A 19,039-nucleotide genomic window follows, 5' to 3' on the forward strand; every position below is an offset into this window, starting at 1 on the left:
TCTTCGCCCGAGCGCGCCCCGTCGGTGCACATTAGCTTCGCATCATCTCTGCATACGGCAGACAGGACAGGACTGGGTGGGGGTTGGGCCAAGCATCACAGTAACACAGCATCAACGGCGCAGCATGGCCAGGCGCCTGGCCGGGCACGTCTGGCCTCGAACGATCCGAAATGGCTTTTAATCAAACGCTTCAAAAGGCTGCGAGCGGAAAAGGCTTCGATATGTTGCGGATGGCCGTTCGAATGGATCGATCGGGTCCCGCTAAACGACCGTGAAACCATTGGCTTCGGAACGGGGACGGAACGCGACCCGCGGACCGATAGGGAAGCTGGTTACTTGTAACCTTTTTCCACGTCACGACGATGGCGCACACAACTTGCCGTGCCACTTTCTGACGGCAGCTCCTTATCACTGTGTTTACTGAACTCTGCTGCTGCTACGCTCTATGGTTTGTTTAGCTAATTTACAATGATAAGGAAATGAACGACTCAGAGAACGACTACCTCTAAATACGAGTTTCGAAAGCTTTTCATAAAAACTATGCACAATTAATATGTTAATTAAGTTTCCTGTCCGCAATTCAGATTATTATGATGGACGCTGCTGCGCCAAAGATTGAGTGCTTAGAAATGGCAACAAAAAAACCGGATGCCCGCAAAGGATTCGTCGCTCTGGCCTCTGAAGGGGTCGCTTAGGAACGTTCTCACCTCACACACCCGACGAGGGGGACCGTGCGGATTACTTTGGAGCGTTGCCCCGGGGGATTAGTTAACGTAATTGGCTCAAGGCTCAGCAACATAGCGTTGCGTGTCGCCGCTCATCGGCGTGACACACGCCTGTGTGATGAAAAACGGTTCACTGAAATTGCGAAACGGCGGGTTTACGGTGGAATCCTTTGGAGCCACTAAAAATAGATTGAAATCGTGGCTCCGCGTGGCTTTTGGAAGGGTTCTCTCTCATTTCGAGTTGAGTTTTGGTGAGCGAACCCCACTTTTTATGCTCGCGCTGTGTTTTTCGTTGTTTTTTCCCCTTTTCTTTATTGTCATTCGATCGAAATTTCGGTACCGGTTCTGCATACCGCTTTTCATTCCGTGTGAACCGGAAAAATGTGCACAAAGAGAACCAACCCTTTCTGGCCGGGCTGGCACAAGGTTGGCTTTCCCGGTATTTTTTTTCCGGTCCGTCCCTGCAACAACTAACGGGAACAAGAGTCCGGATGAGGAACATCGCGCAACCGGACAATAGAACCGCGGTACGGACAGTGAGAAGAGTAAATTTAGTGTAACGCGATCGAGAAGGCGGTGGAGTTCGATTTATTTTTGACAAATCGTTGGTACGAGCTCTTTCCACTTAACCCCAGCAACCTTTTGCCTGTCTCTTTCGCTCTGAAATAACCTCCCAAAATTGGTGATCACAGTGGGCTGTGTCCAGTAGGCCGTCTCTGCTGCCCATTGTTGTTGCCGGGAAACAACATTCGGAACGGAACGCACCAAATGAGGGCAGCTCGGCACGAGTACAACGACGGACACATCGTCGTGAGTTTCGCATCCCCTTTGATCGTTGAACGTGTGCGAAATCCGTTTCATCCCTCCCGTTCAAGGCGTCACATTTGCCGATTGTGATAAATGGCGCTCCCCGCAAACCGGCGCCACGGAAGCTGGCACCCCATCGATTATCGGTAATTTATCACCAACACGCGCTCATTTTTCCACACTTTTACGCAAAAGGCAGTGATTATACGCACTCACGAGATACGCAGCCTCACCGACGAGGAGTCCCGTTTTTCATGGTCATCCTTTGCTGAGTGAGAAGGATGCCTCATAAAAGTGGCAGCAGTATCTGTGTGTGTGCGTGTGTTTGTGGAAAAATGGTAATGAAATTGCAAGGCTGAGGAGGAGGCTGTGCCTGAAACAGAACCGCAAAGCACTCAAATGTTTTACCTTTTCATTTTCCGTCCGCTTTCCTCTCACTCGCTCGAACTTTGTTGTGGCTTTTCACTGACACACACACAGACGGAGCGTCATTATCCGTCAATTGCACGATGATGATGATGGCGAACGATGATTTCGCGGTGATTCGTTCTCGCAAAGTCTCACTTTCTCACGCCGGATGAAAGATCCTTCCTGGGAAAGTCGTGCAAGAGTTCGTCCTGCAGCTACGCTAGTGTTCGTGTCGACACAATGGCCAAGCTTCGTTGGTGTGTGCTGTTTTTGGCTCGTTCTCCACGCACACACACTCACTCGCACCGCTTCCTTCTTCCGTGTATTATCCTTCACATCTCACGACCCACAGGACGAACACAACTCTCTGTGTGTGTGCGTTTGCGTCGACACACTCGAATTTTGTACCATGTTTGGCCCTTTTCGTTGTTGGCTATGCAACGCACACACACACACAAACACACGCACGTAGGCACCCACACACAAAGGGTCGATGCGTCGTTCTTTGCACCTTTTTCTTGCGCCTCTGGTGATGGTTTGTGCAATCAACCTATTTTGGGGCTACTTTTGACTCCTGGTTTCCTTCACAGCGTTCTTTGATCGGAAAATTGATTCTTTCGTCCACAGGTGAGACTGCCTGGGAATCGTATTTTACCACACACGGGGGGCAATGGATGCATTAGCGCCGCCATCCGCCGCCATCGCTCACTTTTCACTCGCCCCGTCGGTCACGCTCACCGCGCGGCCATCAGAACCAACCATTCTTGATTTCGGACATTGTATTGCACAGGAAGATGGACTTTATGTTTTAGTTTTCGTTCCAACTTTTTCGATTGCATCAAATCATACGGCCATAGAACGGGTGCTCGTCGGTCATAACTCACTGGCCGCCGGCCGCTGCTCACTTCTTCGTGTGATGCTGCACACAACCTTCCATTAACGACGCTAACGTGTGAGAGAGAACACTTTTTTCGCATCTGCCGGCACGGCGAAAATCGGCATCGCAAGGCGTCGTGGCGCACTGCACAATTCCCCTTTTCCTTACCTTTCTTGTCCCTGCCCGAGCAGCTGCGTATCGCTGCGATTTTCGCTGGGGAACAAGAAAAGCCTTTCTGGAACCGATATACGCGCACACGGTGCTCTACCGTCGAGGATGGAAACCGGACAAACAAATAGCGTCCTTTAATCCTTCAACAATCCTACCGTTCTCACAATAACACATCACTATGATAATGCTAACCGCGTTATCAACTATCGACAATGGGTTACCACTTCAAGCAGCATCCTACCGACGAAACGATCACCTACAAACACGTCCAAATGAACGGAAAAACGTATACTTTGCCCTTTACCGTGAAATGGTTCTGAATCCGAGTGTGCACCGTTTTTAAATCGCTGCGAAAAGCGAAATTAGGGACCGAACGACGAAACACAACCAACCGCACGCTGAATTTTTGACATTTAATTTTTTTTAATTTTCTGACAGAACCAACTAACTCGATCCTCACTTTGAACTTTCGAACCTGAATTAAAAACCTGACCCTGGCCTGGTTTGCACCAACACAACGCTGGCGACACGTCGAGACACGTCGGTTCGTACGTGTGTATGCGTGCAAGGGTGTTTAAATTGGGTTGTTCGTTAAGTTTTGCGGTTCGATACCAGAGGGAACATTTTGAAAATGGCAAACATTTATGGAATTTATAAATTGGAGTCTCGTTGAAACAAGTGTATTGATGTCCCGGAAGGCCATACTGAATAAAAAAGTGTATTTCAAACCATAAAATTGTGTTTTTCTTATCGAAGCAAAGAACTTATTGAACAACCTAGTATTGCGGGTGGAGTAAAACCGTTAATTTTGGAGGCTAACGTTGTTGATTGTGCGCGTCCTTTAAATTGCAAAAATGGATTACGTGTTTTTGGTGGAAGCAATCGCGAAACATCCCTGTTTGTGTGATTCAACTTACAGGGGACATGGAACTGATGAAGCTTGGTGTAATGTGGCCCTGGCGATGGGGACAAAGAAAGCAGAAGTGATTGGGAGTTTCAGAAAGCTTCAAGAAATGATGGCAGAAAAGGGGGAAAGATCCCCGAGCATCGATGATATGGTTCGGTTTGCCTATGACTTACCTAAAGAACCCTCGACGGCCGTTCGTTCCAAATACTTAACTATGAAGGTTTGGTGAAGCCTATAAATGCAATTGTGATAACCTTAATGTTAATTGTAAATGATTGACCAACAGCGCGTAACGGCCAAGTGCAAACGCTCCGGTCCTATCCGGATACTGCTAGGCAGCCCCGTTCACCTTGGTCCTGCACCGGTGATGCCGGAGGACGAGTCGGACTCGGACTCGGATACGGAAGTAGAAGTGCAGGTGGAAAACGCGTGCCTGACAACAGAGCCTGAAACCTGCGCCCCGCGGCACCATGATCTTCCGGCCCTCCCGTTGGTCGAGCTGGAGGATATCATTATGTTAAATACAGCATTGGACAGCATACAGCATACGACGGAATTTGACCGGTATATCGGAACATTATTGCCACCGGGCACGCATTACCACGGTGACAGAATTGTAGGGAAAGTTGTAGATGCAATTTTTACCCGTGCGCTGTTTTGTAAATGTGTTTGGATGAAAACTACCGACGAAAAACCTATTGCGCTGATTATTGCCATCAAACCACGATTTCATAAGCTATGACGTATGCTTGGGATCCTTTTTTTGTTGAAAGACCCATCTCAGTCGCATGTTTTCTTCAGTATAACGCAGCATAACGTCTTCCATGATTAATTGATACTCTAGTGCATTCATGGTGCTGCCTACCTCAGTACCTTCCCAAGAACGATTTTGAGCAGCAAACTTTTTCCTCCTCTGCAATTTTGTTTTTTGCCCACTAGTGGAACTTTTATTGCAATTCACCCTGGCAGATTAGCTTCTTGCAACCACCTATGGACAGGATTAAGGCTAATAATGTTTTAGGTTGCCCATTCTGGATGTTCTACCAAGAAACAACGATTTATTGAGATTCACAATTGAAAATTGATTGCAGCAAGGTCAAATAAACTTTCTTTAACTTATAAACAATTACACAAATAAACTTAAATAATAAGAAATAAGATCATTAGAAAAAAAATCACCGCACTTTATCAACCGCAATTTCAAATATTTCGAAAGTAAGGTTGTCAGTTCCCGCCGCCGAGTGAGAAAGCCTTCGTGAGCGTGAGGCGCTATCGCTCACTCATATGCTCACTTCGGGTTGTTTGGGTCGAATCGGGTCTCGTTCGGGTCGAATTCGTGTTTACTTCGGGCGGAAGTGAGACGATTTTTCTCCAAAGTGAGAAGAGTGAGAATGAGTATTCGAACGAAAAAGTGAGCAAGTTTGTCAAATTCCATAAACGTTCTGCGGTTTAAGGGACCATTCTACTCTATCAATCCTTAAACGTCAACGCGCTTTGTTTTGCTTTTGCGCGAACAAAAACAAGATTTTGGGGTTCTAATTTTGCAAAGTTTTACAATTATAGTTTTACAGTTCCCAATCACGTAATTACGTAAAAGAAAAATATTCTGTATCGCCCATAACCAACATGAAGGAACAAAGACGCTTTGGGGGTGCGAAGAAACCACTACAAACCACTACAAGGAAACAACAATTCAAAACAACAACTTGTTTCTCGGAATGGACTCCGCGAGAGTGAGAACGCGAGAGAGAAATTCATTTGCTGCGGAACCGCGCGAGAGCGCGCATCGTGCGTGAAACGTGAAAAACGTGTGTGGCCAGAGTAATCGGGGGGCCTAGTGGCCATCAGTGTTTTGTGTTTGTGCTACCGTGTATACGGAAGAAAGTTTCGATCGACGCACAAAGGCGAGGCAAACAAATCAGCAACACACAACAGCTGAGAGGCCGCGCGTCTTGCGTATTTGCGTCATTTAGTATAGGGCGCGCTCCGCCCTTCCAAAACCTGTGGGAGAACGTGCCGTGAGTGAGTCCCGAAAGCAAAAAAAGCGGGGTCCTTGAGAAGAGCAGTTTGTGCCGTGCGTGTGTCGATTTTTAGCTTTCGCACTGTCCTTGCGCCCAACGCAACGCAACGATGGAGGAGAAAAGCCTGCTGCTGAACGTGCACAGCAACCTGGAACCGCCGAAACCCGACGGAAACACGTACCTGATGCGGGGCAACTACCACTACTATCACTACGGCTGCGACGGCTTCCAGGACATGGTAAGTGGGAGGCGTGCTCTAGTTTTTGCCTTTTTCCATAACACTTCCGGGAGGTGGTACAACTCCTTAAGGGGCGCGCGCCATGCATGGGCACAGTGCGGCTCAAAATTAGTTCCCACACGACCGCCCGCGGGGCCGGAACGGTTCATTGAAATCGTCGTCGAGGTCGTCGAGGAGGAAAGTTGGTCCGTCACTGTGTCCCCGCGTCGTCATTTATTGTTTCCCACTCACTTGTGGTCCGTTGTTTTCATTTCGGCCCACAGCACTCTGCGTGTGTGGACGCGGGGGCTTAAGTGCAGTTTTCTTCATCCGATGGCCAGTTACTCCTGCTGGCCGTTCCACGTTCCATTGGCAGATGGGATTTTGGTTTCCCCCCGGTTTGCCCAGTGTTTGGATTTTCCTATTAATAGAATCGGGGATTTTTCCTTCGGCCGCTTTGCTGATTGGCGCGATTTTTCTGCCCAACCGGCCCATTGTATCCCGGGCGGCCGGAGGGACAAACACCGCCGGCGCTCTCGGTGTAGTCATTTGTTTTCCCGCCTCCGCACCAACCTCCGCATAAGACCGCGTTTCGGTTGGGGTGGCAAACATCCATTGGGTGATTGCGAAACCCCTTTCGGTGGACCCGCTTTTCTGGGTCGCATCCTGATTCGTTCGGTGCACTGCACCGGAAATCGTAAGGAGCAAAAATCGAAAAAATCGAGCCGAAAGTTCATCGTTTCCCGGTTGTGATCCGGTTAGTGGGGCATCATCGGTGCCCTCGTTTCCATCGTGTCCCCGGTTGGCCTGGTCCCGTTTTTCCGTCCATTCCCGTCGAAATGCCCAATGTCAGCTGCACCAAGTGCAGTGCCACGCGAGAGCGCGGAGAGTGCGCTTCCTCTCTCTGTCTCTCGGGGAAGGAACAAAAATAAAGATTATTTCATATTCGACTCGGAGCGTGAATCTGTGCATTTTCCTGTCTGCTGGTTTGCCAAAAAAGAGAAACCCCACGAGCGAAAACATATACGGACCACGAAAAAAAACGCGGTGGTCACAAGTTACATTTACGGCCACACTTGTCGACACACGCACACACACACCCCGCAAAACGCCCCAATAACAAACAAATGGACAGAAAAGTAAGGAAAACCCCGGTGCCGCTCGGGGGTGGGCGAAAGTTATGACCCGCGCACGCAATCTGTTCCAAACAATTTGTTTCAACAAATTTGCGATCGCTAGAGACCATCAGGTCAGGTTCAGAGAATTTATACAACCCACGGGGGCCGGCGGAACCTTCACCCGGGCGGGGGCCGGTGGATTCCGGTGGGCCCGAACCTTGTAGGAAAAAGTGTGGCCGTTTTCGAGGCCACTTGCGATTGATTTCGCACCCCGATCGGCGATATGTGAAGGTCGCCCCCCCGGGTGTGTATGTATTTCACGCGTGTGTCGATTAGATTAAAGGTTGAACGATGGGTGATGAACGAGTTACGTGTCGATGATGAAATAATGTCCGAATCGCTTTTCAGGAGGGGTATTAATAGCGTGCGAGGGCCTCCGTAATGGTTTGTGGGGGACACCCTCCCGGATTTGGCGATTCTTGTCCGGTTTGTTTTTCCTCTGAATGCTTTTTTAGAGCAGATCATAGTCACCACATGGCTATCGGCAGTCCGACATCTGTTTTCTAGCGTTCCCAAACGAGAAAGAATGAACTAGAATTATTTTATAACGTTGTTGGATATTAGCGAAATGTAGTGAAAACGTTTATTAGCAAGTCGAATATCGATAAAACTGATGGATAATGGAGCCCATTTGATGGATATGAATGTTACAAAAAACTTGAAGGTTAATGTATAATAACGAGATTGATCAAAGCAAACATCTTTTCAGAATTTATTCCAGGAGCACAATGTTCTGAGAAGTGTAATTTGGTGTTTCCATAGAGACGCATTAACCGTTTGGTGCTTCTCCAGAATAGCTTGAACCGGATAGTCCTTGGCTGAGTCCACCAAGATTTCCAACAGTGCGTTGCGTTCATTTTCTTCGATCAACCCCACTGGAGAGAAACCGGGAGCAATCATTCCGGGCTACAAATAATATGGGCCCATTTTGCTGAGACCCGTACGATTGGCGTGCAATTAATATTAAAATGTCTTAAGGTCTCGGCTCCATCGGTCGCGTGCGTGACGACAGTGCAATTGCGTCCTAGAAAATGGCGCTCTCCCGCCCCATCCCTTCGTGACGCATTTTAGTCGCCGAGAACACACAACCCTCAATCTTGCACAAAAGCGGCTTCAGCCGAGCGGGTTGCGCCACTTCCTGTCGCGACCAATGGCATGGCGTGTGCATTGCGCACTGAGAAATTCGATTCGGATCGCGAACGCTTGATCGCGCTTGTTTTCCCGGCCCGGGTTCCGCCGTTTGCATTATTCATCTGGCCAGCGAAGGGCCAGCGAATCAATTTAGTCGCAACTTTACTTCCGCGGCTGGCTGGTGGGGACATTATTTTCCAATCTGTCACGCCGGTCGGCAGAGCCGGGTAAGGTATGTGCCATTTACGCAAAGGTTGTTAAAGCCAAGGTTTACATTCTTCGCGTCCGGTAACGAATTTGTCACGCACTGGTGGAGACCCCCTGGCCGGCTGCTGTTATAGATTTCTGGAACATCGCCACGGCCGTCTCCAGTTTCGGGGACAACGCGGGGACGTCCTTGGGCCAACGGTGCGTCTCGAGAATATCGGTTTTCGGGCACCGTTGTGATCGTGTTTCACCCGCGGGTATGTCATTTGGTGTTTGAAGGAAACAAACAAAACACCACAAACACTGCGCGCTCCAGTTCCGTCTCGGTGGCACAGATTGGTCTGTGGCCTGCCCCGTCGTCATCGTCGTAGTCGTCGTCGGGTTTATTTTAGCTTTAGATTGAAACGCATCCCTTACGGCGTGACCCTCGCCATCTAGCCGTGCCCATCGCAATCATCGTTTTCCGGTGCTGGCCATTCAACCCGATGGGCGGAAGATTCTGGCAGCTCTGGTAATGCTCGTCAAATCGTCACAACGCAATGTGTCGCGTCAAGCGGAACCGTGCGTGCGTAGGCCAAGATCTGTGATCCGGGCGCCTCCCGTTCGACGGAGGTGTTTGTTTTTGTCGAGTGTCACCACCAATGTAACCGATCGCGGTCCGTAAGGCAACCCGAACCGGTCCCGATCTGCGATGAGCCGCGCATGATGGATGGTGTAAGCGGTATGCATAAATCAACAGCATTTTTGGAAGGCCATATTAACACTGATTGGTTGAGATTAATATGCAATGGATGATAAAAATTATAAACATTGGTATGTGTCGGTGGATTTTCCGCAGAATAATCGAAAACGCGTGTATGTGGCCAAAAACATCGAAAAATCATAGTTTTGTTTAAGGAACGATGAGCAAAAGCATTCCATCCAAGCAGCCCGACAAGAGTTGGTAGTAGTTTGTTGCTGGTCGACTATAGCCTTCTGAGACTAATGAGAAGGATGTTGACAGTTCCCAGAGTCGATATGGTTTTTCTTTTTGATGATTTTATAAAATAACTTAGCCGATCATTAAACATTTTAATTCTTTAATGCAAAGTCATCTATTACATAGTTTAATCAGTTAAAAGTGTTGCGGAGTTAAAAAATACCCAGCAAAATTTGCGACCTTAAATTCTGAGCTGACAGTTAAATTATGAGGTCGAATCACTCGTTTGTTTACTCAGAATTCAATTAATTTTTACTGGCGCCCTCTTTCGTGACTCATGTGCCGTTTGGAGACGACACTTCATTGCGCCCATAAAACGGGCACCGGATCGCGCGTTGCGGATCTACAACGGTCCGTCCGTTCTGGACTCTCGGGATAGTCACAACCACCGAGACACACGCTTCTTTAGAGCGATGGTGTAAATCACTAGCTTTGGCTCGGCTCGCCTGTCTAACGATTTATTCAAATAAATGATTTTCAAACAGCCTCGGCTAGGTTACGTGCAATTGCGTTGGCTGGCTGCACGTAACATGAGTCCCCGCTCGGTCCAACTGTCCAATGCTCTGGGACAGATTGCAGCGGAAGATTTATCTGCCTGCACAATGAAGAAGGTCGTTAAATGGTGTGCGCCACAACGACAGGGCACAACATTCTTTGGTCCATCGGTCACAGATGGTGTTGGCGGAGATTATCGGGGAACATCTTAGTACGCAATGGACACGCTTCCCACGCATCAATCTGGACTGTTCCCTAAGGGGGCCCCTAAAGCCTATCTCAAGCCGTGACATCTGCGTCAGCTGTGCGAATTCACACGCCAGCTTGTCTCAAGACTAGAGACGAGACAGGGGGCGAATCTGTTTCCACTTTGTTGGTAGACGCATTAAATCTTGGCGTCTTTTATTCTGCTTGATTCAGACCGTTTTCGGTTCTCGGTTACTCTCCGGTTTGGAATTCGGGCGACTTCCGCCTCCGGGAGCGTTTGCGTGACCACGAAAAGTGCCCCTGTTTCTTTTCGTTGGTCTTTTTCGTTTCAAAATCGAACTAAAGTCTGCCGTCGCCGACGACGTAGCCGCCGTTCGCGGCATCATCTAACATTCGCGGAACGACCGGAACGTCCGTGGCGCGACGTGGTGAATCAACGTAAATAATTAGTTAATTATTGTCGTTTAGTCGGTCGACCTGCCACAGTCTGGAGCTGCGCGGCGAAGCGGAAGTAGCCGTCGGATCTGGTGTTTTTTTCTGCGCTACTTACAATGCCGCCCTATGTGGAGGCCGATTCAAAGAATGCAGACGTGAAGCGAATTCCGGTGACGCACGACGGTCTCCCGCGCACAACGGCGACGCACAAAGCTGCAACGTGCAATAATGTGCATCGTGCATCGGGGGTGGTGGATGAAGCTGAGCTGCATAATTGGTCGTTTAAGCGGACGTTTAAGGATGACGCGCACAAACAAAATCGGAGGAGGAATATCCAGCGGAAACATTTGCAGGCCCTTCCCAGACGAAAGAGCACCTTAGCGACACTCTCTGCGATCGACGTGATCGTCTGACTGCGCATTGTTGTTTATGGCGCCTCTTTGCGTGTCGAGCACTAAACGGGAAATCCAAGGTGTTGGATCCATCGCCGTTTGCATTCTCGCCACTAACTGGCCCTGGGGAGGGAACCGAATGGAATCTCTTGATCGATAAGCAGTAGCTGAAACGTCAAGATCGAAGCCCCGTTTTCGATGGATGGGAAAATTGTTTACTGGACCGTGGTAATGATGAGGCCGCTGCAAGTACCTCGGTGCAACCTCCGGCAACCTGTAATTTCGAGGCCGAGGCCTTGTTCCATCCATCCATCCGGCCCCATCGATCATTGCGACGATCGTGCATTGGGTAACTCCGTGCCCAACGGCCCGGCGAGGGAGTACAAGTGCAGCTGCAGAAACCTGTAAGCGATACAGCACGGCCCACTTACCACCCGCGAGACGGTACCACCCCACGACTTAAATGGCACCTGGCAAGACAATAAACGTACGAAAATCGTTTGCGCCGATACACGCGGCGTACCGGACAGGAAAGTGTGGGGGGCCGAATCGTGTTTGTCATCCGCCCCTCCGGCGGTAGGTCTTCCAATTGGACCCCTGAATTCCACCCCCGGTTGCCTAGGTGTAGCAAGTGTGAACCTTAGCATTGGTGAAGTACTTTAGAACTGTTGGTAATCTAACTACTTTATCACCTCAGATGACATCACTACTATTTCGGGTCCAATAAGAAGGTCTACGGGGATGTTTATAGTCTTCAAACTGTTTATGGTACAGGCTTGAATCGAAAACACAACGACAGCACAAATCGCGAAAGCTTTCCATTAATATTGTGAAGTCTATTGTTTGGCTTACAGTATGGTGTGTGCCACACGTTCTTGGTGAATTCTGAAGTCTTTCAGGAACCTTTTACGGGCGGATTGGCGGCTACTCAAACACACGATGAGTGCCAACCGATGTCTCTGGCCGTTAACTGTGTCGGTATCTCCAAAGAAGAGTGGCTCACTGATGGTCTTTGAGCCAACGTCGGTCGAGACAATTACATTCTCACCGCATAATGGCGTTTCATGACCAATGGGAGAAGATTCTCGATGCTACGAAAGTGACAATTATGTTGGACAATAACACGCGAGGCAAGGCTAAGCTGAGATGGCTGATCCATTATTTCCGCAATAAAGTTATGCAATTCAACTTAATTATATAAAGGTTTCTTCTGCCCAATAATTCGGGTTTCAGCAAACAATAGAAATTCCAACAGATCATAAACAGTAAGCAGTAAAAGTAACCTTTAAATTTAAAGCTATTCCCCTTCTATCGAGGCCTTAATAGTATAGGCCATTGGTGAGTTAACTTGAAACCATTAGCCGCCTATTCCTGTCAAGTAAATTACAACCCGATGCAGTCGTCATATTTCAGCGCAAACCCCATACGCGCGCGCTTTCACGTTCATAATTCTGCGCCATTAATTCCGCATTTTATGCCTCGCAGAACAATTGAAGCAGAAGCCGGGCCGGGTGAGGGCAGGCTTAAACCCCCCCTTGCCAACCGGGGTGGTGAGTTCATAATTGACCGCAAACGCCCGTCGGCGAAGGGATGTTTCCCATCGGAAACCCTTTAAATAGAAACGACGACGACGACGACGGAGGAGCACGGCCCGATCAACAACTTCGGTCTCGAGGTTTTCGGCTCAATATTGGCGGCGGCGCTGACGTTGTTAAACACACGGTCGGTCGGTCGAAGTGATGAAAAATGATCATCCTCCGGCCCGTCGGTTCGTCGTCGCTGGGCGGGAGGAAAATATTTTGCCACAAAACCATTCACCAGCAGCATCCATCCGGCGGCGGCAGCAGCAGCATCATCGGCAGGTTTTCGGGGTGGGGGACTCGAGTGAGCATAAACATCCGCGTCCGCCGGTCGTCGGTCGGATCAATTTTCCTGCCAACCGCCAATTCCGCCGGTGGAACGCAGTGCTCTCTTACGTCATCGTTCGATCGATTTGGAGTTTTTCGTTTCGATGTTTCCATTCTCCAACCGAGTTTCCGCGGATCAGCGAAGAAGAGAGTGCTGATTTAGCCGTTTTCACGAGCCATGGACCGGGGTTCCTTACTTCTGTCAAAAAAGAGAAAGATCTCATAATCTACGCTGCGATTCATCAATCAAATTGAAGAACAAACTCGTGGTTTTTTTTCTAGTGAATTCGGGAAAATTGCACCACTCGACCAGAAAGTGTGTCGCGTCATTGCAACACATCGATCGATGAGTAATTTGTTTACCTTCCATACGCGCGCTACCGCAGTCGAGGCCCGAGGTGGACAAATACGGCACCGGGTAGTTTATTATCGTGGCCGTAACTGCCAAACGAAGGTGACGACGTTGGGGCTACATTTATGGTTCACTCTCATGTTTTGCGTCTCCGAACCGAGACGGGCAACAAATGGAACAAGTATCCGGCGGCGCGCAATGTATTCCGTTGGTTTTCCTCATTTTATTGCTCCGAATGGATGAGTTTATTGATTTCGTTTGCGTTTCTTTTTTATTACCTCCGAATCCGACAGGGTTGGGGCTGCGGCTACCGGACACTGCAGTCGATCTGCTCGTGGATCATCCAGAGTGGTGGCTCGGCAAGGACGGCGACCAGCGGCTGCGACGTGCCGAACATCCCCACCATCCAGCAGACGCTGGTCGAGATCAAGGATAAACCGGAGCGGTTCTTTGGGTCGCGCGAGTGGATCGGAACGCTTGAGGCGATCTACGTCATCGACACGCTATACGATGTATCCTGCAAGGTGCTGCACATTGCCCGGAGCGACACGATCGCCAAACATGCCGATACGCTGCGGGACTACTTCGAGCAGTACGGTGGCCTGATCATGATGGGCGGCGACATGGATGCGGCCTCCAAGGGTATCGCCGGGATCCACGTGAGCGTCGACCAGGACGTGTACCTGCTTGTGGTAGATCCGCACTACGCTGGCAAAATCCAAACGAAAGAGGAACTGTACACGAAGCAGTACGTCAAGTGGCAAAAGGTGGAAGACTTTGTCGACAGCTCGTTCTACAATCTGTGCCTGCCGATGCTCAAGGGCCGCGATCCGGCCGCGTAGGCCGGTGTCGTCGAGGTGCGTCGAGTAATACAGGACTTTTGTAGTGGACAAAATTGGACAATAGTGTTTTGTTGCCATCTCTCAATGTATCGTAAAACAAACCCCGGTCGGAGAAGCTTTCCGGAAGCGAAGCGAGGACGCGAAGCGTCAAACAAACCCTTACCTGCGAACGAACGACAGGACACTCTAGTATAGCGTGTAAATGTAAGCAACGTAAAATGCGATTTTCTATGTAATCAAAACAAACGAACCAGGTTCTGTGGCCGAACGTATCTCCAGCACAAGCACAGGTCGTCGTGCTCGTCATCGTCAGCATATCTCGTGAGTTTTGGGGCCGGTCCAAAAATTCAAACCCCCCCAAGTCACAACGCGCAGCCTCTAGGGCCACATATACTTCCACTTCCTCCCGAACACGCGTTCATGTGGGACCAAAACGTTCGGTTTGGCATAGCGACCACCAGTGGGACAAGTGGATATCATCCTGTCGTTCGTGTGGGGGACTTCCTTTAGTGTATAGTAGAAAATGTGTTGATTGGGAACCAAATAGACAAATTCGAAACGAGCAACGTAGCAAAATTGCTAATGAAATATAATCTCGAAAGTTAGGCAATTAGAGTGTCGCACCACCCTTCGTTCCCCCCTTGCCAATGGAATTCGCGGTGTCATTCGGACGGAACAGTGGTAAAATAAGCTTTCTGATCAGGCTTCCCGGACTAAGTTTCTTAATTATCGTTTCCGTTAACTACCGTTTACACTCATCTGTGTACTGTGCCTTTGTATTTTTTGTAGCTCGATTAAAGGCCCCATTTAATTTGAAACAGCTGAAAAGCTGAACTTTGCGATGCTTACGAACTCAACCACTGCCAATATCTATACGCTGGTCGGCGGTCGGTGTCGATTTGTTTTCTTTCATCCCAAAGGCAGATTTCTCGTGAAGATAGGCAATGGTACAATTATGTTAAATACTAATTTAAACGCGCTGGTAAAGGTAAACGTTGCAAACAAACAAAAGTCCCCCTTTAAAAATCCGGTTAGTGTGTTGAAGTTTCTCGTTGCGTTCTTATCGGTTGTGTCTTCTCCTTAAGCCGCTAGTAAAAGAACGCTGCCACGGCGAATGGACCGGCCTCGGACCCATTGCCGCCATTGGATTTCTAATCCGACGATTCTAATATTTAAACAAACATTAACACGATCAAAGATAGTAGCGTAGTTATGGCAACCGCAAAAATGGAAGCATTGTGGATTATTTTTGTTGTTATGTATTTATAGATTTTAAAATGTGAACGAACCCCAGCGGCGAGAATAAAGAAAAGAAAGTATTTACTGGAACCGCGCAATTTGTTTCCACTTACGCAACTGTCCGAATCCGAGTTATGGAACTGTTTTAGGCTGAAAATGTGTTCTCAATTGTCTACCCAAGAAATGATCGCGCGCTTGGTGTATAATTTAATCTGGCATCTTGCATGGACTTTATTTCCCTTTGTTTAACCAGGAAGGAAGTGTATAAAGTTTCAATTTAAAACTATGTGTGTGTGTGTTTCTAAGAGTGGTGTGTGGTTTGTCGTAACTAGTTTCGTGTTGGACATATTTTGATTAAATTATAATAATGCTGTTTGTAGCTCGTCGATCGAGTACGGCCACACTCTGCGTGAGAGCTTTATGTTCTTTTCATGCTTTGTTAGGTTTAGTGTTTTTACCTGATTTCTAGTGACCACTAGGGCGACCTCTCCTGCCTTCGGCGGAGCGTCCATAGTTTATCAAATGTAATCGTGAGAGTATGCTGATATTACACAATTGTTGCTAACTTTAACAATGTGCTTTGAGGATGTTGGCATTGGCGTATGTTGGCGCGCGTGGAAAGAGAACATGGTTGCGTTTGTGTGTGTGTGTGTCCTTTGTGTATTATTACAGCAACGGTCTGTGTTAGCTAAGAATGATAACTCCGACGTGTGCCGTTGCATAACTTCTTGGTTAGAATAGTGCGTTCTCTTTTTAAACTTTTACGTTTACTAATTTTCGTTAACGATTTGCGGCTAGTATCTGCGTGTGTTGTGGACCTGTTGAATGCCTGTTTTTCGTTGCCGATGCACCATCATCGTTTTATTTTTCCCCACCAGTTTCCGCCATCTCTAACAAGCGCTAGCGTTAGGTGTTGTAACATGTGTTGGTTTGTTTGTTTAATAATTTCCATCTCCGTGTGTGCCCTACACGCGCTGTGTACTGCACCACGCGAGAAGTGGGACAAAAAATGTAGGCAGGTAGTAGAGTTTTATAAATGTACATCTGTTTGCTACTCACGACGATAACAATGTTGGTTTCGTGCCTTAATTTTACCCCTCGGCGTGGATGGTTGTGCAATCTTTGCCCGAAATGAAGAAACAACGAAACATGCAACGGTTGTACGTTCGACAAGTAAAAACGGATTTGCTTTCAACTCTTCTGTTGTTCTCCTTTTTTTTAGTAATTTTCAATAGAAAATATTGTTGTTGTTAACATGTATTGTTTCGTTCTGTATGTTCTTATTTGCTTGCTTATGCCAGGTTCTAGAAAACCTGTAATCTTTTTCATATTTTGAATGCATGGTAATCTTAGGTATCGTTTTTAGTTGTTCCTTCGCATCCTTCCGGTGTGCCACCGTGTCAAACGGACGACGTGTGGTTGTGGTGAGACCATTTGTTGATTGACTTTTACCCTCTTGACATTTCTCCACCTTTTTCCGAACGAGGTGGGCCAAACTGGATACGGTTTCGTACGCCCGAGGAGAAAGCATTGTTTTTTTGCTTTTTGCTTGGGTTTGGTTGCTTTTTATGTTATTTGTGCATATCACATTGTTTGATTTCTTCTACATAACAGCATTAGACTAAAAACTGAGATTTTCAACACCATCGTCGCCGGTTTTCATTCACATCGCTAGTAACCTGACGTCCCCGAAGGTTCTAAGAACTTTCCCACAGAGATACGTTCAACGATGAGCAAAGAGTGGACGCTAGAGCTTTAATGAAAATGGGTTAAAAGACCGCAATACGCCGTACCTCACGCCCCTTTACCTTACGATGGAATCGTGTGATGGTCTTGCCAACAGAGTTATCAGAAGAGCGCATTCCCGGTCACGGAAACAAAACGACAATAACGAAAAACGGATGGAAATGCAACTACTTCTGAGGAGCATGTTAGGAAAGTAGTACTTTCTAGAGGAGTTGGAAAGATATTTCGACGAAGAGGAATCAACATTTCGTACATCTCTCTCGTGCGTGCGTTATTTTCTCACCGATCGACCCCTGTCGGACGATCAACTTGAGCTGACGACGATCGAACTCGCCACCATTATCTGTTATCACTATCTTTTTCGCCTGCCCTTACTCGCTTCTTGTACAACATTTGCGTGTGTAATGAGTTTTTGTATATAGATATATGTATATATAACTTCAAATACGGAGATTCCTTACCTACTAGTACCATTGTTGGTGGTATCATATTCGTTCGATTGCTATCTTTTGCTATCCCGTTTCTCCAGCGTTAACCTATGCAGCAGTGGGTTCGAGTAGATCCAGGATTCTCCGTTTACGCCCTTAAAGTACTACAATTGGAAGAAAGTAAGAATACACTCTTTGGTGTACATAATGGCGAAATGTTATACAATTGATTACCTTTAATTCCCACTCGCCAAACGTTTCCTTGCGCTCCTTCGCCTCTTCCCGCTGCTTCTGCTCAACCTGGAACTTTGCATTCGTTGCCTTTTCGATGTCATTCATTCTGGAAAGGAACGAGAAGCACGAAGACACACGTTTAGCCCGGGGATAAACATTTACTTCACGCGGCAAAAGTTTACTGCTCTACTCACTTCAAACCGGCGGTAACCTCGCGCCACACCTTGCGCGATTCGTTCTCCTGCTGTTCGCCAACCGGGCGTACCTTCTTCTTGTAGATCGGTATGCTATTTACATCGACGAACGTTTCGAACTTGGATGGTTTGCTGCCGTCGTTGAATTTGTACTCCATTAGGCCGCTCCATTCGCCGCTAATGCTGAGGAAAGACTTTTTATCATTGGGACCGTAGATCTGGGGAGGATAAAAACGCGGGGTTTGAGAAGCCTGTTGCACAGATAAGGAGTACATATCTCCGCGCGCCATCCATACTTCGCCCTGTATTCGGTTCTTTTTCCCACCGTAGAACGGTTTCGTAAGAAAGTCGATATCCGCCCGGTATCCCGACTGCGGGCAAGTGATGGTTACCGTACCACCAAGCTCGATCCACGGTATCGTCAAGATGGACCTGCATTAAGCGGAAAACAACGTTTACAGCGATCGCAATACTGGGATTACTAAATGAGAGAAGGCCTTACCGTCCGTAACCGTTGGGAAACGTCACGATATACTCTTCGTTGAGATCGCACAGCGTCACCGTGCCTTGGCCAATGTTGTGGACGCCTATCGAGAGACCGAGAAACTTTGACTTTGTCCACACGTGCGCCGAGAAGCTGATCTTCTTATTGTAGTGCTCAGCATAAAACGCTGATACTGGAAAATGGATATAAATCGGTTCGGTCAAATGTGTACGGTGATATTATTAATCTAATGCTTTACTAAACTTCGCTCAATGCGTGGGCTTACTTGGAGGATGGTGCGACACCTGTTCGGCTATGAACGTTAGCTGGTCCCTGCGGCACCACGGCACTGGCCCATCCTGTACCTCCACGTTTGACGCCTCATCGCCAGTTGCTGCGAAGAAAAATAGGCGGTGTGACTTCCGACTGACCATGCTGCCGGTCCGTTGAGATCCG

The 19,039-nt window shown here is 48.1% G+C and overlaps 2 protein-coding genes across 2 annotated transcripts in view; one reads left to right on the top strand and one right to left on the bottom strand.

Moving 5' to 3' along the window:
• Window positions 1-5,646: 5,646 nt before the first annotated feature.
• LOC128277555 (probable Ufm1-specific protease 1) lies at window positions 5,647-15,575 on the top strand. The gene is made up of 2 exons (XM_053016030.1): window positions 5,647-6,154; window positions 13,710-15,575. The coding sequence occupies exons 1-2, from the start codon at window positions 6,026-6,028 to the stop codon at window positions 14,256-14,258; spliced, it is 678 nt and encodes a 225-aa protein (XP_052871990.1). The 5' UTR covers window positions 5,647-6,025; the 3' UTR covers window positions 14,259-15,575.
• A 190-nt stretch (window positions 15,576-15,765) lies between these two features.
• LOC128268725 (oxysterol-binding protein-related protein 9) overlaps window positions 15,766-19,039 on the bottom strand; it is a 32,711-nt gene continuing 29,437 nt past the window's right edge. The window contains exons 11-16 of the mRNA XM_053005920.1: window positions 18,870-18,977; window positions 18,602-18,776; window positions 18,396-18,531; window positions 18,100-18,317; window positions 17,906-18,011; window positions 15,766-17,835 (exon numbers count right to left, since the gene is read on the bottom strand). Coding sequence (XP_052861880.1) covers window positions 17,746-17,835; window positions 17,906-18,011; window positions 18,100-18,317; window positions 18,396-18,531; window positions 18,602-18,776; window positions 18,870-18,977 — 833 coding nt within the window. The 3' untranslated portion in view covers window positions 15,766-17,745. The remainder of the gene's footprint in view (window positions 17,836-17,905; window positions 18,012-18,099; window positions 18,318-18,395; window positions 18,532-18,601; window positions 18,777-18,869; window positions 18,978-19,039) is intronic.

This window comes from Anopheles cruzii, chromosome 2 (genome assembly GCF_943734635.1).
Source record: "Anopheles cruzii chromosome 2, idAnoCruzAS_RS32_06, whole genome shotgun sequence".
Lineage (NCBI taxonomy): Eukaryota > Metazoa > Arthropoda > Insecta > Diptera > Culicidae > Anopheles > Anopheles cruzii.